General features: G+C 55.9%; 2 protein-coding genes and 2 long non-coding RNA genes across 4 annotated transcripts; all 4 read right to left on the bottom strand.

Moving 5' to 3' along the window:
- Positions 1-2,916: 2,916 nt before the first annotated feature.
- Positions 2,917-5,587, bottom strand: LOC120384914. Its single transcript, XR_005589159.1, has 3 exons — positions 5,526-5,587; positions 4,545-4,698; positions 2,917-3,466 (listed from the first exon to the last, which is right to left on the bottom strand). It is a non-coding gene; the product is annotated as an uncharacterized LOC120384914 (long non-coding RNA).
- A 410-nt stretch (positions 5,588-5,997) lies between these two features.
- On the bottom strand, positions 5,998-8,725 carry LOC120384990 (maestro heat-like repeat family member 5). Its single transcript, XM_039504085.1, has 4 exons — positions 8,618-8,725; positions 7,733-7,888; positions 6,536-6,658; positions 5,998-6,152 (listed from the first exon to the last, which is right to left on the bottom strand). The coding sequence occupies exons 1-4, from the start codon at positions 8,723-8,725 to the stop codon at positions 6,027-6,029; spliced, it is 513 nt and encodes a 170-aa protein (XP_039360019.1). The 3' UTR covers positions 5,998-6,026.
- Positions 8,726-8,731: 6 nt separating this feature from the next.
- On the bottom strand, positions 8,732-9,889 carry LOC120384915. The gene is made up of 3 exons (XR_005589160.1): positions 9,828-9,889; positions 9,172-9,315; positions 8,732-8,793 (listed from the first exon to the last, which is right to left on the bottom strand). It is a non-coding gene; the product is annotated as an uncharacterized LOC120384915 (long non-coding RNA).
- Positions 9,890-10,618: 729 nt separating this feature from the next.
- LOC120384989 lies at positions 10,619-19,725 on the bottom strand. Its single transcript, XM_039504084.1, has 7 exons — positions 19,443-19,725; positions 17,470-17,582; positions 15,967-16,116; positions 13,963-13,981; positions 13,832-13,871; positions 11,901-12,027; positions 10,619-10,849 (listed from the first exon to the last, which is right to left on the bottom strand). Exons 1-7 carry the CDS (start codon positions 19,717-19,719, stop codon positions 10,619-10,621), a joined length of 957 nt encoding a protein of 318 aa, XP_039360018.1. The 5' UTR covers positions 19,720-19,725.
- Positions 19,726-21,763: the final 2,038 nt, after the last annotated feature.

The raw sequence follows: 21,763 nt of genomic DNA, 5'->3' as shown, positions 1-21,763 counted from the left end.
TAGCACAAGAAAAAGGACACGCAGTGGTAACCACACAAACAAGACTTTATTTCCTATGGGGAAAAGGGCTAGGATAGGACAGAGAAGGGGCAGATTAACAAAACTTTAACTCTGGAAATGCTCCACTCTCCCAAACAGTTACACCCTGAGGTAATGTTGATGTTCTCTCTCTCTCTTGCAAGGACAGTGGTGGATGGCTGCTGCTCTCTTGACATTGGACATCAGGGACGGACTTCGATGAGGGACATAGGAACGGGTGAGTAGACCTAACTAAAACCCCTCCCTATCCCTCTTTGCGTTGTCTCTGCCTGGATGTTAGACCCTATCTACGCGGATTCAATCCGTGCGTGGGAGTGTGCTTCCCACCCAAAATAATAGAGCACATGGGAAAAGGTCACCACATTCTTTCCCAAGTCCAAGATGGCCACCTTATAGATAACGCAAAAGGTACATGCCTTTCTTCCCTTCTTTTACTAAAATTTGGCAGGGGCAACTAGCATTTTACAACCTGGAGACTGGATTTGACCGATCAGGGGATGTTCTGGGACAGGGTGACCCATCCAGAAGGGGTTGTGTATCCTCTGAGAACTCCTCCCCTGTCCTCTACCAATTGAAGTGGGTGTCAGCCCTGTAGGACCACCCGAGAGGATTTGACCAAACACGGAAGTAATGTGGCGGAGTGACCTGCCCGCAACAGGATCACATGGGCCATCTAAAAAGCCCTCACACCACCCTCTACCAATTGGCGACGGTTTCAACCCACCTTGGGCCATCACAGAAGGGAAACATGTACCAATCAGAACAGATATAGCCCGAAGGTCGAGGCCATGATTTCTGCAAAACACATCCTTGAACGAGACGGCCTCTTCCCGCAGTGTTGGGTTGCGACTTCCAGGACGATGCTGCCAGTCACGCAAACATGGAGCTCCGGAGATCGGCGGCTTCTGGCCTAGGCCTTCGGGCACTACCTATTCTGATCGGCACGTTTCTTCTGGGATGGCCTAAGGGATGAGTGTGAAACCCTGATCGATTAGTAGAGGACGGTGGGGGGATTTCATGGAGGGGTGATGGGCCCCTCTTATGGGCAGGTCACCCCACCATGGCACTTTCACCTATCTGGTGAAATCCCCTCTCTGGTTGGTCCTAAGGATGAGGCCCACCCCAACTGGGGTGAGTCCTGAGGGGTTACATGACCCACTTCCGGATGGGTCACTCTGCCCCAGAACTTTCCCCCGTTGCTCAGATCCATTCCTGAGGTAGATCGATGGCGATAAAATACCCCCAGATTGGGGGAGGAGTGGGAGGAGCTCTTAGAGGGGTCACATGCCACTCCTTGCTTCTGCTCACGTTTGCATCTTGACCCCGAAAGTCTTATGTCATGGGGTCATTCTCCTGGTGACAGACGAGTGATGCCTTAGGGGTGAAGGGGCGAGGTCCCTTGGCTGGAACCAAATAACTGCCCTTAGCCTCAGTGTGGTTTGACCTAATGGCCACAGTCAAAATGGCTGCCCTCCCCCTCAGGGCTGTGTGGCCCAACGACCAGAGTCCGTGGCCGCCTCCCCTCAGGGCTGTGTGGCCCAGAGACCAGAGTCCGTGTGGCCGCCGCTCGCTCCGGGCTGTGGGGCCCAATGACCAGAGTCCGTGTGGCCGCCCGCTCCGTCGGCTGTGGGGCCCAATGACCAGAGTCCGTATGGCCGCCGCTCCGTCGGGCTGTGTGGCCCAACGACCAGAGTCCGTGTGGCCGCCCTCTCCGTCGGGGCTGTGGGGCCCAATGACCAGAGTCCGTGTGGCCGCCTCTCCGTCCGGGGCTGTGTGGCCCAACGACCAGAGTCCGTGTGGCCGCCTCTCCGCCGGGCTGTGTGGCCCAACGACCAGAGTCCGTGTGGCTGCCGCCTCCGTCGGGCTGTGTGACCCAACGACCAGAGTCCGTGGCCGCCCTCTCCGCCGGGCTGTGTGGCCCACCGACCAGAGTCCGTGTGGCCGCTCTCTCCGTCGGGGCTGTGGGGCCCAACGACCAGAGTCCGTGCGGCCGCCCTCTCCGTCGGGGCTGTGTGGCCCAACGACCAGAGTCCGTGCGGCCGCCCGCTCCGTCGGGGCCGTGAGACCCAACGACCAGAGTGCGTGGGGCCGCTCTCTCCGTCGGGGCCGTGTGACCCAACGACCAGAGTCCGTGCGGCCGCCCTCTCCGTCGGGGCGTGTGACCCAACGACCAGAGTCCGTGGCCGCCTCTCCGTCGGGTCTGTGTGGCCCAACGACCAGAGTCCGTGTGGCTGCCGCCTCCGCCGGGCTGTGTGGCCCAACGACCAGAGTCCAGGCGCCGCCCGCTCCGCTGGGCTGTGGGCCCAACGACCAGAGTCCGTGTGGCCGCCTCTCCGTCGGGGCTGTGTGGCCCAACGACCAGAGTCCGTGCGGCGCCGCCTCCGCCGGGCTGTGTGGCCCAACGACCAGAGTCCGCGGCGCCGCCTCTCCGCCGGGGCTGTGGGGCCCAACGACCAGAGTCCGTGGCGCCGCCCGCTCCGCCGGGGCTGTGGGGCCAGAGACCAGAGTCCGCGGCGCCGCCTCCCTCTCTGTCGGGCTGTGTGGCCCAACGACCAGAGTCCGTGAGGCCGCCTCCCTCTCCGGCAGGGCTGTGTGGCCCAGAGACCAGTGTCCGTGCCGCTATCCTGTCTCTCACGCCTGTGTGGCCCGATGGCTCCAGACAATATGGCTGCTCTCTCCTCAGTGCTGTGTGGCCCAACGGGCAGAGTCAATATCGCTGCCCTTCAGCACAGGGCTGTCTGGCTGAGAGTTCAGAGACAAGATGGCCGCCTCCTCTTGGGGCTGTGCAGTCTAGTGGCACATTGGGAGGTGGGCTGCCACCCAAGGATGGATGGTGGCCGGGTAGGGGACCCAGGCCCTTGTTACTCCCCGGTCCTACCCCAGGGCCTTGTCCATGGCCAATGTGTTCGGCACTGAGTCAGTGGGGATCCAGCCAGAACATCTGACGTCAGTCACCATGGCGATGGCTAGTTCTCCCAGGTTACTTCCTACGAGATGTCTCTAGGACATGGGCTGGGGGTCTCTGGGCTCCCGGCGTGGGAATCTCCCAGTGACTCCGAGCTCCCTTGCACGTCTGCAGGCACCCGGGGATGGGGTTGGGTCTCGGCACCTTGGGGCTCTGCAGTCAGGGGCATCAGCTGCTTCTGGACTGGAGCCTACAATGTGCATCCTCCATTTTCGGCATCTGCCTAGACCAAGCTGAGCTGCTCCCTTTCACACTGGTGCTCCAGTTGTAGCATGTCCGGCAGGGCTGGGGAGGGGCTTGGCTTCCGCCGCCTAGACTGTGAGGTTATGTGTGACTGGTGCACCCCGGCACATCCTGCTCTGCCTCTTCTCTCTCCTCCTTCCCATGCAGCAGTTGCTTTGCCGTCTCCCAAGAGATGTGATCAGTGGTGGGCTCGGTTGGCTCCTGTTAGCCTCTAGATGTCTGTAAGAGGGAGAAAGGGCAGGAACACAAATCAGAAGAACAAAACCTTCCAGCAGGGTAGTTTTCCACAGCACAAAACCACCACACTTTGCTAATGCTCCTTTGTAACTTCCTGAGAGCTGGCATTGCGTAAAGAGAGCACCCAACCCCCCACAACCTCCGCTACCCTGTGGGCTGGCAATGGATAGAGGGAGTCTGGGAGACTTTCTCCTCTCTCCGCCTGGCTCTGATGACTGAGGGAATCACATGCGAGAAGCTCTGTGAATGTAGGGCTCTGTGCAGTGGGGAGAGATGTCAGACATGGAGCCCAAAGGTGGGGTTGTCCTGACTCTGCAGTAACTTCATTACAGTGAGAGAGATTTCAGAGTTCAGCTACAGGGTTCTGCCCTGTAACCGTGTGTGGGGCTGGGGCAGAAGTGGGGCAGTGATGCACTCATGAAAGGAGTAGGGCTAAGGGGGTCCCGTGGTACAGCCGCTAAAGCCCCTGTGTGCTGCGTTCCAGCCGGGCCGGCTCTGCCTGGCTGGGGTGGGGCGAGGCGGCTCCGCGCGCTGCCGGTCCTCTCCCCGGCCATTTGGGGATTTAGTTGGGGATCGGTCCTGCGTTGAGGAGGGGGTTGGACTAGATGACCTCCTGAGGTCCCTTCCAACCCTGCTAGTGATACTCTATGAGCTGCTCTTGCCTGTAGGCTCCGCCCCCTACAGCTCCTGTTGGCTGCGAATCATTAATCCCACCCTGGCCCTGCCCCTAGCTGCTCCTCACCCAGCTCCAACCCTCGGCTCGACCTCCACTAGGCCCCACCACCCCGGCTCCAGCCACTGGGCCCAACTGTCCATGCTCTGGTGTCTGACACCAGCGATATGTAGGAGTCGTTCACCTCCGGGCTTTCCATGCGTATGGCCCTGACTTTGTCAGCTCTGGTTTTCATCTGCCATTGTGCTGCCCCGTCACATGGCTTTATTAGATCCCTTTCAACTTCTTTAAAGTCTTCTACGCCTCACTGACCTACACAATTGTCTGTCATCTGCCAATATCCACCTCGTTGTTCAGTCCCTGTTCCAAAGACGCTGTTGTACGTACCATAGCAGGACAAAGAGGTCTTCTGTGTCGGTCCCGGTTCCCTAGTCGAATGCGGAACCCGACACGAGATTTCCAAGCTTCTGCAGCCATTTGTAATGTCTATTGAGGATGTGCCCTGTGGTCCTGTCACATGTCAAAGGCACTTCCTGAAAAGCTGAAACAAAGAGGAAACGGGTTGGAAGCCCCATGGTGCTGATGTGACTGGTGCCTAGGAAACCTCCCTTCAGATGGCCATTGCCACATGCTATTAGCTACCCAAGAGTCTGCAGGCAAGAAACAGCAACTCAGCTACTCCCAAAATAGCCCTGGACAGAGAGGAGACCCCATTCCGTGCGTAACTTCCTCCCCAGCATACGCACGTCCACACGCTAAAACACAGGCAGGTGGGAGCAACTCTGCTTGGGATGGAACAGAAAAGCAGAGGTGTTAAATCATCCAACATTTACGCACAGATCCGCATAGGAATTTAGACTCCTAACAACATCTACTGAAATCCTATGTGGCCCTGGGCCTTCGTTCCTTAAGAGGTCACAGGGAAAGATGTTCCCAATGTGCACTCAGGGAATTTCCTATGAGCTGATAACCAAGATATGAGTGGTTCCTGGCCTGAAATCTCTCCATTACAGGGAGGGCAAGTGATGAATCTTTCCCTACAGAGGGTAATTGTCATCATCACCACCACCACCCTTAATAATAACAACAGCCCTTTTCAATTCTGTCAGGCCTTCCTTCAGAGATGTTCTGACCTCTATGAAGACAGTCTCCCACACAGTTCTAAGGCTACGTCTATTCTAGGAGCTAGGGATGGAATTTCCTGCTCCTGCACACATATTGTGGCACCTCGATCAAAGCTCACGTGATCATCCTTCTTCCTTAAACACTGTCCTTAGACAGAGAGGGACACATTCAAACTGTTTTCAGGCCCTGTGCTGCACCCTGTACTTCCCACAGAGGCACAAACACACAGAGGTATTTCCTTACCTTCATACAGGCGGGAGATGCCATCTTCAGTCACTGTTTCAGACAACAAGTCACAGTAATGGTGGATAGTATTTCCTAGACAGACAATGAATCTCATGACTTTTCAAATCCTTTGCTTAAAACTGCGAAAGATGCAGCCATTCTCCCAAGACAGCCCTTGGGAAATTAAATACATTCCTTACATCTGTTCACAAAGCACATTAGATAAAGCATCAGAAGCCTAGAAGTCACTGAGAGACTGATTTCCAAAGGAGATTGAATTCACATCATGCTGGTTTCCCCAAGGCGCAGCCAAAGAGGAGTTGTGGGCAGGGGACGTTGGTGCGATCGATACAGCTAAGTTGCTCCACTCATCTTGGAAGTCATGTTAATCTCTCTCTCTCTCTCTCTCTGTCACACACACACACACACACACACACACAGTTTTAAGATTCTGGTGCTGTGAGAGGGAACAGAGCAGCAGTCTAGAAAAGGGCTTTGAAGGAAGCAGGTCAAAAAAGCTCAAGTGAAGTCGCTCTGCTTACCAATGAACAGGGCTGCAGAATGTCTGATTGTTGTCTGTGAGCTTTCCAGGTATTCTAAGGCGTGGAACAGGAATTTGGGGATGTGGCTCTTGTTGTTCTGCATCTAGGAAGAAAGAAGGAAGAAACGCACAATATACAAATGACATGTTCTTCCCACAGGGACTAGTCCAGGGAAGCCAAAGCATAGAGCCAGGGCATGGCAACAGCCAGTATGAGCCCATGCACCATAGCAGCACCTCTCTGGAGTTACTGTTGTGTTCTCCAGAACCTCAGCTTTTGTTTTCAGAAAGTTTGCAGGTCTAACAGTTCAGGAGAAAAATTTCAAAAATGTGAAGGGATTGTAACTCCTGCAGAAATGAACCAGCAGAGAGCCTGGAATAGAGTCCTGCCACCCGATGGAAGCGGATGGGTACTCAGGGTGTGGGGTTAAAAAGGTCTCCCTCAAGTCCCCATTCACCACTCTGAAGGCACAAGGAATTCACCTACCAAGCACTTCCAGGCACACTTCCGGAGCTGTGTGGAGCCATCCCAGGCCATGCTGCGGAACAGCGTCTTCAAATGAGCCCACCTGAGAAACACTGCGCAGCGGAAGAGCGTCAGTTTGCATCTCTGCAAGAGAAGGTGAGACCAAGAGGGTTCTCACTGAGAGAGGGACAGTCTGGGGGACATGGAGCCTTCCCCGTCACTTGTTCTCCTGCTTTTCCTGCTAGTGGAGGAGATTCCTGTCATTTGTTGTACACAGGAGTGTGCTCAGGAGAGGGAATTGGCTGGAGCGAGCCAGAGCCGTCCTGTCTTTGGATGGTTTGGAGCGGTTGACCAGGGCCCTGCGCTTTGGGGGGCCCCGCACTTCAGGGGGACGCAGGACGTGGGCCATGCTGGGGCCAGGAGCAGTACTCCCACTATGCTATGCCCCACCTCGCCAGCGCCCAGCGTCTTTTGGGAAATGAGGGGGGGGGGCTTTGGGGGGAGGAATAGGGATGGGGCAGGGGCGGAGCAGGGGTGGGAAGAGGTGGGGTGGCACTTGGGGGAAGGGATGGAGTGGGGCTGGGGCTTAGGGCAGAGTAGGGGTGTTGTCCCAGGCCCTGTGCCCTCTATGGACGGCCCTGGAAAGATTCATAAGAGATCTCCACAGCTCAGTCCTTAGGTGCAAAGAGACTGCATGAGAGCGTGAGTCAGCTTTGGGATCCCAAAGAGTCGGACCAAAGGGCCCCAGATCAGGCTTCCTCCACATCCCAGTTGGCCCAACAACAGAGGGCAACGTCCGTGAATTCTGGGAAGCTGGGACCTGGAGAAGTTCTCTCAGGAGCTCCAGGGAAGAAGTCAGGCAGCTGCACCCACTTTCCAGAAGGCTGTGGGCAGATATCAGCTCCCTGAACTGAAGGGGCTCTTACAGATCTGTGCTCCCTTTCTTTGCTGCCTCTTGTTATGAACCTTTGGATGCAGCAGCCCAAAGGCCTGAGGCCCGTCTTTGCAGGAGAGGGTCAGGGCTCTTTCCCAGAAGAAGGCTTTTCTTCCCAATTGTGCTGTGTGCTGTGAGAATGGATGAGGCACTGGGCTCCAGCATGGATTGAAGCAGGGAGGAGAAGACTCTGCTTGGGCAAGGGGCTCTGGCCATTAATGGAGTGGGGGCCCCAGGAGATTCTGGCTCTTTACTCTTAAGGAAATAATGACCGTGGCACTTACCAGTGTCACACTCTCATCCCGGTCTTCAAGGTGCAGCAGGAGCGGGAGCAAGCAGTGGATCATCTTCTGCTGCACGATGGGTTTGTCCGGGTCCTTCACGCTGCTCACCACGTTGCCAAGCAGTAAAATGGCAACGGAGCGCACGCTGTCCCTCTCCTGGCAATGACACACAGGGGTGGGGAAGCCCGGTTAAAGCCAGGCAGGATCAGAGCATAACGTGACAGAGTCATAATCCGCACGCTGCTCCGGTTCCCCCGTGTTAACTGACTTGGGTCGCGGGAGCAGTGAGGCCACCAGGCCAGCGCCATAGACATCTTGTGTAGAACAAGGCCTGAGACACTGTGCAGGGCAGTGCAGCCCCATGGTGTCCTAGACACAATTTCTGTCTGGAGAGCACAGAATCCTAGACCCCTAGAAGCTTAGGGGAGAGGGAGGGAAGGCTGCTGGAGACTGGTCTGGGGAAGGGGAGGAGCAGCTGCTGGAGCCTTACAGGGAGGTGCTGCTACAAACACAGCAGTTCTTTTGCTCCTTGGTGCCCCTGAGAGCCGGGAGATTCCTGACCCACCTCTTTCCTGCTGGGAATCTCCACCTCTTTGGGGGCCGGTGTTCTCCAGACAGCTGGTCATCTGCCCAGTGCCAGGACCCTCTCCCGAGGCCAGGCGGCAGCAGGGGCTGGGAGAATGGTGCTGATGCTGTGGTTTGCGGAGAAGAGCTCTGACAGGGAGGTGGCTGAGCAGGAGATTCCCACCCATGGCAGGGGCACCCTTGGAGGCTTCATGGCAGGGCTGAGGGGTGGGAGGGAAGGGGATGGGAAGAGAGAGACAAGGGCACCAGAGACAGGCGGGGGGGGGAGGAATGGGGTTCTCCTGTGTTTCCCAGCCTTACGTCATCAATGAAGGAGCGAAGGCTGACTGCAATGTCCTGGGAGATGTAGCCAAGCCCCTCCCCATCCAGGAGGTAGATGATGTCTGCAGATTGATGCATGGCTCCCATGACACGCCTCTATCCGTGTCACAGAACATGTCCATGATCGCTGGCAGCTGGGCCCGTAACGAGTGCACCTGCAGCAATGGAGAAGGCAGCTCATTACTACCCTGGATGACAGCCTGGGGCATATGCTGGCCCATCCCACTCCCACCTATGAGACACCACGGCTGGCACAGCCACCCAATGGGGCACAAAGTCATTCTCCTGTCACTCTCTGCCAGCTGCTCACTGTAACCTTTGTCTTTGCTCACCCGCCTCCCACTGCATCACATCTGCAATCAGGGTCAGCTCACGGGAGCAGGGACCACGTCGTGCCTTGATTTGCTCAGTAAAGCACCTCCAACATTCGAGTGCTGTGCGTTAAACAACAAGGCTTGTGTGGGGATCTCGCTCATTGCTGAGCGATTCAATAGACATCGGCTTCCTCGGTCCCCAGGCAATCCACGCCTCACCTTTTCTGGCTGGAGCACAATACTGCCAAGGCCTCGCAGACTGAGCCGACGTACAATGGGGTTTTTATCTTGGGTCCATTCCATGAGCTGTGCCTGGAGCTCTGATTTTGTCAGTATTGTCTCAATGGAAGGACTCTGGAGAAACTGGAAAGAGCCAAATCAACATCGGGTTGAGGAGCAGAGGTCTTCCTGTGGGGTCTGTCCCCTGGACACTCATCTTTACCAAATGGCCACTTACTCCCATACAACGTCTCCGGTGTGTAGGGAGCCAGTTGCTGCTCTTTCAGTTGGCTCATTCCCAGAACTTAGACTAATGCACAAGTCACAAATAAACCCCAGGAAAGGGGAATCTCCAGGCCCCACTGAGTGCCATGGAGAGACCCCTGGGGCAGAAGAAAAGCAGAACCCCAGGAAAAGGTGAGGAGAGAAGCATGGCCTTGGGGCACCGGAGAAACATCTCCTCTTGTCACAGGATCCCACCTAAGTACATCCAGCCAGGAGCGATCTCACCCTGTCTCTCCCTCCCTCTCTGTGCCATGCCCCACCACCATCCATGTGCGGAGAGGACCTAGCTGGCTGGAAGGCTGCTGAGCTGCTGACAATGTGCCCAGAGCTTACTGGCCTGAGCTGCTCTCCTGTCAACTAATGAATCTCACCTCAGTGCAGAAAGTTATGGCGATATTTCTCTGCTCCTCCTCCTTCTCCCTTTGAACAGTGGTGACGGCCTCTCTGAAGACGGCAGGGAGCTGAGGGTTCTCAAACTCGATCATGGCTCTGGAACATGGAGCAGAAAGTCCCTTGTGGTTATCAAGGGGGAGAGAGAGTTCCTCTCTAGTTGCTGGGCTGAGATGGCAGCCTGGAACAGAGGAACATTTCACACGGAAATCCCATTCCCAAGAGAGACCCACTGAAGAGGAAACTTTGGGCTCCTACCTTGCAATCACGCCAACACCCTGCGAGTAGTAATATCGTGAGGCTATCATGTCCCAACCCTGCTGAAATTGGATGCTGGCAAATTCCTTCCAGTATCCGGGCATGGAAAAAAGAGTCTTCACAGCCTCCACCGACGTGCTAAAGACAAAAAATACCAGTGTCAGGCAACGAGATCAGCCCCAATCATGGCAAAGCTGCACACGCCCTGGCACACACAGCATGGACAGCAGGAGCTAGCCTCCCGAGGATAGATCCAGTGTGATATCATGGTGCTCCCCTGCCCAATGGGCCCTGTCGACACTGCAGTTTCATTGAGTTTGTAACCAGTTAGTGACACTGTAGCTTCTTAAGATGGTTGATGTCATCACTCAATGCGGTTGAATACTTGATTCTTTACTGTGACAGGTAACAGGACTCAAGCGGGCATGTGGGGCCAGATCCTTAGTTGGTGTAAGTGAGCCTGGGCTAACTATAGCACCCGAACAAATGATGGCCATGAACAGCCTACATGTGTTTAGCAGAGCACATCTGTTCTTCCTTTCCTTTCAGTCATTACCTTAGGGGTTGAGGCAGCTGGATCCTCCTCGGGGCTGGATGTCGTGCTGGCCATGTAGGTCCCTGGCAAGTGCAGATCCATCACATACTGCACTTGCCTGACGCAGAGGATGAGCATCTGGGGATACATTTCCAGGATGGCTTCTCGGTATCCCCATAGGAAAAGGACCTCGTAAATGGTCCTCATTGCCTGGAGGGGGGGAAGAATTTCACCCACTATCCCAATCTGCCACCTGCCCCCATTGCCATTCGCTATTGTCCTTTCTCGGTCTCATTTCCTCCCCAGCCTATTACAAAAGAGGATTGGCTCCTGAGAGGGGAGGAGACATTTGGAGGGTCCTGAACCTTCACCCATTCCTGGAACGGAAGCAGGATGGAGCCCTACGGAAAGGTCAGAGGAGTCTGGATGATGTTATTCCCCATTATTTCGCTTAATGGTGCAGACTCTGTGCTTTGGGTTTCCAGCCATGACTGCACGGGCTGAAACCATCCTGAGGAGATCTGTTCTTGTAGACCCAGTGTTTCTGGCCCAGTCAAAAGTACTGGACATCTCATGATCCCATGCTGGGAAGATTTCTAGTCACAATTTAGAGAGCCAGAAACCTGGATACTTCCAAGAGACACCCGAACTGCACCTGCTCACTAAAGAGCCACCTAGAGCGGCAAACAGAGCCAGGGCACCAGCAGATAAACCGCTTCAGATCAGTAACTTTTCCTGGGTGAAGCTTTATTTACACCTCTTTGGTTTGCTAGCAGGTGGCCAGGACACACTAAGGCCTGGTCTGCATTACAGAGTTATGTCAATGCAAGGCCCCTCACCCAGCATCACCCTAACTATGGAATTTCCTTCCCATTGGCAGAACTGCCCCTTGGTGCCAAATTCATAACTCCACCTCCATAAGTGGCAGAGAGTCCAGGTCGATGCAGTGTCAGTGTAGACACAACGTCGCGTACGTCAACTGGCTTTCAGGAGCCTTCCCACAATGCCACACCCTGACCGTACAATCGAGACGAGCGCTTCTGGTGAGGACGTGCACTGCCGACACAAGCAGCAAAGTGCACACACACACAAGGGATAGAATTGCTGTGGCGGCTGTATGCCGAGATTACGCAGGTCGGCTTCATTGTGTAGTGGAGCCGTGGCCTGAAGCTAAGAAGGGGTGAAGCTCACAGACACACACAGATGCACTATCCTCCCCGCGGTTGCGGGTTCTCAAAGTGACATCTCAAACCTCACTTACAGCCAGAGACACATTGCCGCTCTTCTCCTCCCGGTGTCTCTGCTGGAGCTTGTCCAGCAGCTGCTGCAGCACCTCCCTGGGGAGCTGTGGTTCTTCCCCCAGGGCCTTCCACAGCTCAATGGCACATCTGCAGATTCAGAAAGAGAAGTCAGACCTTCCCTGCTTGGCCACCTCTTGCCCTCCCCAGGGAGAGGCTTGGAAAACGGGCAGGAAAGGCGTCTGAGAGAGGAGACACCGATTGGTGCAGGGAGGCTGAGGCAGGGCAAGTCCTGTCAGAGAAGGTTGTATTTATTCCTTTCCCTCATGGGTTGTTGTTCCTGAAGCTAGCACCGCTGTTTCCAGGACAGTGACCATGATCTGACCACCGAGTGACCAGCACAGTGTGACCACCAGACTGTGCAACATTCTGCTCTGTTACGCTAGGCTCAGTCCCGAGGAACTTGCCTGACCTCAGTGCAGTTCCTCTGGCTATTTGGGGGTAACTGAGACCCAGCATTTGGCCAAGTGTCTCTTAGCAGCTGAATCCTACTGCAGTGTGGTGGACGGGTCAGACACTGACTCAGAACATGCCCTGATAGGAGAGGGTTCAGGGAGATTGTACTGCCCAGTGTGACAGAGCTGGAAGGAAACTAGTACTGAAATCCCCCTCCTCTCTTCTCTCCATTCTTGCTGATCTAACCGCTCCTGGTCCCCCCAGGCATCCGCACAGGAAGACTGCAGACAGATCCAAAAGGCTTCCAGTCATTTAACTTCCAAGTTTGGTGAGGAAGGTCGGACATGGTGGTCAAGCCCTGGGGACACTGAGAACTAGGTTGGACAAACCAAGAGCAAATGGCCTGGATTTAAGGTCTTCAGGAAGCTTGACTGAAATTCTGTGCCAACGCTGCCGAGTTTCTATAGGTTCTGAGCACAGACCCTGGAAAGCACTGGGGCTGCTTCAAGGAATTCAAACCTGAAAGGTTTACAAATCAAACACTCAAATCAATATGAAAACCAACACTGTATTCCTCTGGTAACGGAACTGGGTAAGAAATTCAGTTTCTTTCATGCTGCTCTTCAATTCTCTCTCCCATGTGACACAGATTTGTCTATGGTCAGTGCAGAACTGCATTGCAGAGGATGCTGAGGAAAGACGGAGTTTTGACCTCTGGCGAGGGTCCAGTTGGGTTTCACGGCCCCTAGGCACATGGAGACTGTATTATAAACACCTCAGCTGGATGACTCTGCAAAGTGATCGGCACAACCAGCAGGACTCAGGGTTCACAACGTATTGAGATGAAAAGAGGCACTCACCCCTCTCAGAGCTGTTCTTGCCGGCTGTCTGCAGACTCAGGCAGGCTGCACTGCATTTACGCTCTGGTCATGTGTGGATCATTTATTTATTTATTTAGTTTGCAACAATTAGGTCTGGAACTTTCTGTCTGAAGAGATTTACCTGCTGCGCAGCGCCATAAGGATGAGTGCATTTTTCACCACTTCCTCAGCCATGGAATAACTAGGATCTGACTGCAGGTAACAATCCTGCACTGGTCCCCAGCGGACGTACAGATGGACCTCATGGACCTTTTCCATCTCTGCCTTCTCTCACACAATAGGGAGCAGCCAGACCTCATGACCCAGGGATGTGGAGTGCCCCAAAGTCATTTATTGGCCCTGTACTGACGGGAGAGGAAGTGGGGTGACCCATAGAAATCAGGACAGTGCTGGACTTCCCAGAAAACTGGCACGTCTCCATCCTGGGAGTGCAGGAGGAGGGTTGGCTCCTCAGTGGCTGGGCCTGGGCATCTCCTCTTGGTGAGCCTGGACAGCTCTCTGCACAGCAGGAAACTCCTCCAGCTGCGTGAGCCCGACGGACCCTTCCCGGACTGTGGCCTGTCGGTAGGAGCAGGAAGAGAAATAATGGCCTGAGGTGATAACAGAGCAGCTCCTACCTGTCCGAGGACAGCGTGTGCCACAGCTCAGAACCACGTCCTGGGGTGGGAACGAGCCAGCAAGGCCGTGGCCCTCAGTGCTGCTTTTCTGGCTCTGGGATGACAGACGTTGTCCAGCCAGATTAAGATACGTCCCACGACGTCTCCAACCTGGAAGAATGCCAGAAAGTTGAGGGATGGATTTATCCATGAGTGACAACCTCCCAGGTAACCCTCCTGGCAGCCCTGCAAGCCGCCTCTCACCTCGGTTGCCCATCTTGGCTCCTCCATAATCTGAAGAAAGAGGCTTTGACAAGTCCAGGAACCCCAGCCTTCCTGAGGTCTGGTTTAGTACCTTAAAGCTCAGAAACACACACAAAAGACTTCCCCCAAACCTTACTGTGGGCACAGCCCAAACTCCCTGCTATCCCAGGGCCTTCCTGCCTTAGCAAACTGCTCTCAGCCTGCTCTCAAGGGCTTCCCTGCAGGAGCCTTTCCTCCATCTCTGCAGCTTCCTGCTGATCTCTCTAGCACAATCAGTTCCTCCAGGCCCATGCTTCTCAACCCAGTTTCCATTGTGGGCCCCATATGTGCTGTGTGGGGCACGTCCAATACCACCTGTTTGGCCCTGAGGATGTCCCAGGTAGAGAAGCGCTGCTCCAGACCCAGCTGGTTCCACTGATGTACCCCAGAGCCCATCCCAGAGATGGCAGGCAGGGCTAGTTGGACGGGGCTAGCCAGCTCCAGGCCCCAGCCCTAAGGAGAACCTCTACACTGCGGGATTTTAAAACCTGCCGTAACCAATCTCAAAGCCGGGTCTCTAACCTCGGGCTCAGGCTATGGCACTGGGAACAGCAGTGCAGACCTGGAGACTTGGGCTGGAGCCCAGGCTCTGAAGCCCCCTCCTCCCCAGGCTTCAGAGCTCCAGTTCCAGCCCAAGCCCAGAAGAGGCTGCGTTGCCGTTTGGCCCCACTGTGCCAGCCCTGGGAGCCCACGTCCATAGGGCCAGGCTTTCCGGCTCCTGCTGCAGAGTTTGCACCACAAGGTAGACAGACCCGAAAGGGACAAGCCGCCCCCTCGGGCTCTTCCATGAGGAACTGGTCATTGCTCTTTCCTCTCTCGAACAAGGAGCAGGAGCTACAACCCGGGTGGCTGGATTCTGGTGCCCTGTTCTGCTAGCAGGAGTTAGAGCCCTGCACAAATCAATCTCCTGATTGAGGGGCCATTTGTTATCTTCCCCCTCGGACCTGCTGGAAACAGGGAACTCGGACAGAGACAGGGACGACCTGCAGGAAACCCCAGGAACAGGCAGGTTTGGGGAGGAAGCTCAGGCTCAGGATTCTGTTTGTTTATGAGTCTCCGAGTTTCCAGGAAAGCCAAAGCCCAGGAAGGGAATAAGTCTGCACTTAGGCGCCATGGGCAGGCGGTATCTGGGGAAGGGCAGGAATGTCACCTATTTCCAGGCCGAGCGATTGAAGGCAACAGTTAAAGGACTGTAGGAACGTGAACCCTGATTCCTTTCTCGATAACCCCACCTGCGCAGGCTTGGGCAACTCAAGGAGCTCTCTGGGCTTCAGTTTCCCCAGGTGTCAAATGGGTTGAATTCCTACCTCCCAGGAGGGTGGTGGAGCTTCATTAATCAGGGGGAATAATGACTCTGAGAGCCTCCTACTCAGGGGATGTAGAAATGAAGTCTGCCAGAAACCTCCCTAGGCCAGTCTAATTCACGGGGGAGGCACTCAGATCCTGTGGGGATGGGCAGCAGGATCAGAGCTAGGGAGAGACAGAGAGAAAAGTGCAAAGCCAAATTCCTCCTGATCCTTCAGCTGGAAAACAAGGCCCCGCAGCATGTCTGAGGAAACCAGTGTGGAGGCCCCTGGGCAGACTAGGTAAGTGCTGCGCTGCCAGGGCTGGGGCTATCGCTCCCCTTCAGTGGGGCTGGGCTGTCCTCAGGGACGTGTCAGAGCTCCAGCGGGCAGAGAACAGGTCAAACACTCACGCCGCGGATCCCCGCGCCAAGCGATGAAGGGAAAGGGGCTCAGCCACCCTTCACAGCACCATGCCCGTGTGTCCCAGGAACAGTTTCCTAGGAGAGGAAATTCTCCCCTCCCCCTCTCTGCGCAGCATCCCCCTGCCCCACGGCGGGAGTCTCTTACTCTCTCCATCTTGTCTCCGTGTAGAGACACGATGGTCCTCAGCTCTTCCTCGGCGGCTTGAAATCGCTCCAGGGTGGGTGTCGTCAGACCCTTCACGGCTCTCATTAGCAGGGCTTGGAGCTGGGCTGAGGGAAGCTGCTCCCCGGGGGTCTGCAATGAGAGGGACAGAGCCTGTCGGGACTGAGTATTTCCATCGCTCAGCTGCCCTGGAACAGTCTGTCCCGGCGGAGGCTGGCAGCGCCCGTGAGCGTGGAGACTCCGGCTGAGCCCTTTTCTTAACAAACCTCAACAGGTGCCGAGGTTTCTCAGTCTTTCATACGCTTCCTCCCCTTCCTGAGAAGAGATGGGAGCCTCTCAGCCGGTGCTGGGACCCCAAGGGCACCCCATTTCCTCCTCTCTAGCCCTCCCCAGGAAGCCCAGCTTTGCTGAGAAAGCCTCAATGGCCTGCAAAGCCCAGTCAAGTTGCTTGTTGAGTGCAGCCGAGGGGTCACTGCAGAACCTGCCCCATGTCCCATCCCACCCCGAGCACCTGAGCAGATTGGCTCAGCAACTCTAGCAGCCCACAGTGTCTGCGAGGAAAGGACTGAGAACAGGGCCCAAGCGGAAATGCCTCTTCCGTCCCCACCCTGCAGCGTGTGGTGCTGCCACAAAACAGGCAGGAATCGCCGGCAGGACAGAAAGTAGCTTCGACTGAAGGAGCAAGTCTGCCTGGCTGAGGAGAATCCCAAACTGTGGGCCTCTGGGGCCAGCCCCCCGTGGGTCAGAACTCACTGGGCACAATGTTACTGCAGGGGGACTGGTTCCAGGGTCACCTAAACCCAGGGCCTGGGGTGCTGAAGGCCTTTGCCCTGGTGTCTCAGGCACCTCCTGAGTGTTACTGCAGCTGGCCTGCGTGGCTGGATTAGCCCTGTCTGTCCTGGACGCCAGCAGCTGAGGATGCAGTAGAGCACACCAGAGCGACACACTCGCATAGATACTCCTGGCAGAGGGGATCCAACCTGGGATTTCTGAGTTTAGTGCAGGAGCCTCTCCCGCAGCAGCTAAAACCCAACTGGCTGTTAGCTAAGGCTCTAGAGCAGACTCCTTTGATCTCTGTCTCTAAGTGGTCCTGGTGCCACTAGACGGGCCAGAACACCCCACCCAGCAGGTGTGTGGGTTACCCCTACAAGTGCAGGGAGGGGCCTGGTAGGATTTTCAGCAGTGCCTGTGTCCCATGGAGAGTGCATCAGAATCAGGCACCTGAGTCAGGCACTTCTGCGAATCCCACTAAGCACCTCTGAACTTCCTGAGGTGCCTGAACCCCTTTGTCAACCTGGGCCTCGTTCAAGCAACCCAGAGAAACTCGTAAAGACTGGCTGGAGTCGATCACACTTGAAGAGTGTTTCCTTTCAGCTCCCTGAGCAAGGGGCAGGTAGGTCTCCTGTCAGAGATCCCAGCTCCGGGAGATATTAATACACCCAGCAGGGGAGGCTTTCCAATAGCACAGTCACAAAGCGTCATTACCATGGTCATATGGGAGCTGCTTGGTAATGAGGGGGTGGGAGTGCGCTCTTCCTTCTTCCTGCTCTTCTGGGCCTTTTTCCCACTTCCCTGCGACTGCGCCTCCTTCTTCGTCCCTGGAGCAGAAAGAAACATTCGTAACATTTCCTTTCCATGTAGTATCCCTGCTTTTACAGAGGATGGAGGTCGTGCCCAGAGCCCTGAAGTGAATTGCCCAGGGTCAGACTGAAGGTTGTTGGCAGCTAAGCAGAGAACTCCGATCTCATGGATCTTTGCTGGGGCTTTACCACACGAGGCTTCCTCGGACCTGGGGCAAGTTTCTTTCCATGGTGTTTTCTACTTGTCCCCTCCCTTGCACACCTTCCCTGTCAGTGATGGGCAATGGGCCTCATTTGCATTTAACCCCCCAAGAAGTAATGGCTCAGCTCTGGTACGGTTCCCAGCTGGGACCTCTGGAGCATTTTACTGATGAAATGGACCCGATCCAGGAGACAAGAAATGATTTCCTACAACGTCCAGCCTCTCTGTTCTCCTTACAGCCCGGAGCAATGTTAGTACTCCCACCCCACAGTGCCAGACCCCAGAGGGGGTGACCTGACACACTCAGCTCTCCCACCTCAGAGATGGACCTCGGCCACCCTTGCCAAAAGGATCTGGCACTAAATGGATTCCAGAGTCTGAGGTACCCATCAGGGCCGGCTCCAGGCAGCAGCCGAGCAAGCTGGTGCTTGGGCGGCAGATTCCAAAGGGGCAGTCCGTCCAATCCCATTTTGGGGGCTTTGCTGCTTCCGCTGCCTCGGCAGGTTTTTTCTTTTGTGGCAGCGCAGAGGAGAGGAGCTGCTGGGAGCGGTGCCAGGTCTGCAGCAAGCCCAGCAGCCCGCCCACCGGAGCAGCGTGGAGCCCTCCCAGCAGGCAGCGCGAGCACCCCACTGCGAAGGAAGCCCTGGCCCGCCCCTTGTCTCCACCCCGGCTAGCTGGAGTGTGCACCGCTGCCGGGGTCTGCAGGGCTCGGAGTCCCCTGCACCCGTGTTCCCGCGGGCAGGTATTTTTTTTTCTTTGGTTTTATTTTTTTCTTCCCTTCGGTGCTCCAGCTGGCTGGGCGGTTTGTTTCGCACACACCCCGCCCCGCTGTTCGACCGCCGGCAGGTTTCCTGCTGCTCCTCCTTTGCTGCTATGGCCGGCAGGTTTGTTCACCCCTTCACTGCTCCGGCCGGCTGGGCGGTTTGTTTCGCACACACCCCGCCCCCGCTGCTCCGACCGGCCGGCAGGTTTCCTGCTGCTCCTCCTTTGCTGCTATGGCCGGCAGGTTTGTTCACCCCCTTCACTGCTCCGCCGGCTGGGCGGTTTGTTTCGCACACACCCCGCCCCGCTGCTCCGACCGCCGGCAGGTTTCCTGCTGCTCCTCCTTTGCTGCTATGGCCGGCAGGTTTGTTCACTCCCCTTCACTGCTCCGGCCGGCTGGGCGGTTTGTTTCGCACACACCCCCGCCCCCCGCTGCTCCGACCGGCAGGTTTGTTTCACGCCCCCCCCTTCACTGCTCCAGCCAGCAGGTTTGATTCATCCCTCCCGCCCCCCTTCACACTCCGACCGCCAGCAGGTTTCCCACCCACCCCTTTGCTGCTCCGCCAGGAGGTTGGTTTCCCACTTCGCTGCTCCGGCCAGCCGGTTTGTTTTGAGCCGCCCCCCTTGTTGCTCCTACCGGCCGGCAGGTTTCGACCCCTTTGATGCTCCGCCGGCTGGCTGGCAGGTTGGTTTCCCTTGCTGTTTCCGCTGGCTGGCAGGTTTGTTCCCCAACCCCATCGCCACTTCGGCCTCTGCACAATTTTTTTTTTTTTTGCTTGGGGTGGCAAAAAGCCAGAGCGGCCCTGGTACCCATCGCTGTCCCGTGAGAAGGCCCTGATGTGTAAGGCTTGTAGGGTGACTGGTGTGAGTATTCCTCACATGCTCCTCGCTAACCATGTGGATTGAATCCTCACCTGTAGGATCCAGTTCAACTTTCCCTGTATCCTCCTGCAGCTTCACCTCCTCTGACTCCACCTGGTTCTCAGCTGCTATCTTCTTCCGGGACAAGTGCCTCCACCTTCTTTGTGAGGAAATTGTTCTCTCCTCATCCCTGTCTGCCATCGAGGTGTCAGATTGGCTACAGACACAGAGTCTCTTCATGCCTGACAGGATGGACCATGAACATTTCCTTCTCTGGGGCTTCTCTGGCAAGGCCTGTTCTTGCTGGCTAAAGTCAGAGCATGCCTCCATTGCTACAGGTTGACAAGCACTTTGTGCACATGGATCTCTGTGCTCCCTAGAGACGAGTCTTTGGAAAAAGGAATGAAGCCTGAATAGAAAGAAGGAGGAAATGGGTTTTTCTGTCATTCTCTAAAGGAAGGGAATTAGTTTGCCCAGGATTCACAGGTCCAGGAGACCGGTCTTTGAAGCCATCTGCTCCTCTAATAGCCAGGACTGGTTCATACAACCGAGAACATAACCAACCCAAGACCACCCATCCTGGGTCCAACCAAAGGTCCATCTAGCCCATTATCCTGTGTTCAGACAGTAGCCAGTGCCCCCAGAGGGAATGAACAATACACCTACATTAGACAATCATTACATGAGACAAAAGGTTTCTATTCCCAACGGGAAGGCAAGGAGTGCATTGGGGCAACTCCAGAGGAAATACTATTTATGGAGATATCAGTCTAAATTCTACACCAGTTTTGTTATCTTCCCTTTAGGTGATACCCTGGAAATTCACCCCCACTCGTCTGCTGAAAGATAAAACAGTGGAAATCTGCCTCCAGAGAAGGTGAGAGGCTGGCGCAGGAGGGAGCTGAAAGATGCCGACGTTCAAATCAAAATGGAACGTTGAGACCTGACTGTTGCAGCCCTGGCCCCCACCAGTCCCTAGGACGCGGGTGGCCGACCTGAGCCTGAGAAGGAGCCAGAATTTACCAGTGAACATTGCCAAAGAGCCACAGTCATATGTCAGCAGCCCTCATCCACTACCGCCCCAGCCCCCGGCATCGCCCTCCCACCGGCAGCCCCCCCACTCAGCGCCTCCCCCTCCCTCCCCACTCCTCCCGCCCGCTGCAATCAGCTGTTTGGCAGTGCGCAGGAGGCTGTGGTGGGGAGGGGGGAGGAGCGAGGGCATGGCAGGCTCGGGGCTAGGGGCCTTGGGGGAAGGGGTGGGGTGGTGGCAGGAGCTGGGGCAGAGCCGGGGGTTGAGCAGTGAGCACCCCACAGCGTATTGGAACGTCAGCATCTGTAGCTCCAGCCTGGGAGTCAGCGCCTATGCAAGGAGCTGCATAGTAACCTCTGAAGAGCCGCATGCGGCTCCGGAGCCACAGGTTGGCCACCCCTGGGCTAGGAGAAGGAGGCACCAACCTGTCATGTGCGATCTAAGGAGCAGGAACAGAATCTGGGAATTACCTTCTGTAAAAACTCATCTTCTTTCGAACACCTGTGGAAATAGCTGATTCAAGAAGTTGTTGAGAGATGGCTAGTCCGCGTCTATCAGCAGCTCCTTGGGTCACCAGCCGTTGTCAACCAAGCCAGTTGGCAGACTGAAGGCAGGGCAAGAATGCTGAAGCAGAACATTCTTTGCAGTTGGGATACGTGACATCACAATAAACTTAACCATAAACACCCTGGACATGCACCCAGAGAGACACGGACACAGAAGAGTTCATAACCTTAACAACAGCGAGAGACTCACCCAAAATCTCTAGGAATTTTGATTTGGAGGAGGGGATTATAGACTCCAATTGCACGGGTGCTCTGGGCGTGAAGCACCCACCAGGAAAATTAGTGGCTGCTTAGCACCCACTGGCAGCCAAGCTCTGCCCTGCCTGCAGTGCGTCTCGCATGCAAGTGGCCCCAGTGAGCAACTCCTCCTGCTCCCTCCCAGCACTTCCTGCCCACCACAAAACAGCTCTTTCATGGACTTCAGGATGCTCCAGGAGGGTCGGGGTGGAGGGGGAGATGGTATACGTGGGGGAGGAGATGGAGGCGAGGCGAGGTGGGGGGGGATAGACGGGGGGCGAGGTGGAACAGGGTTAGGAAGAGAGGGGCAGAGGAAAGGGTTGATTTGGGGGTGCAGCGGGGCAGACCAGGGAAAAGGTGGGGCGGTGCTTTGGGGAAGAGGTGGAGTGGGGGAGGGGCCTGGGGCAGAGCGTAGTTGAGCACCACTGGCCAGAGGGGAAGTTGGTGCCTACTGAGGGGATGGACAAAGGACTGATAGACTCATAGAAGATGAGGGTTGGAAGGGACCTCAGGAGGTCATCCAGTCCAACCCCCTGCTCAT

This window comes from Mauremys reevesii, linkage group 17, assembly GCF_016161935.1.
Source record: "Mauremys reevesii isolate NIE-2019 linkage group 17, ASM1616193v1, whole genome shotgun sequence".
Taxonomy (NCBI): Eukaryota; Metazoa; Chordata; order Testudines; family Geoemydidae; genus Mauremys; species Mauremys reevesii.
Note: the sequence above shows the minus strand (reverse complement) of the source record. Positions and strands in the feature narration are given on the sequence as shown.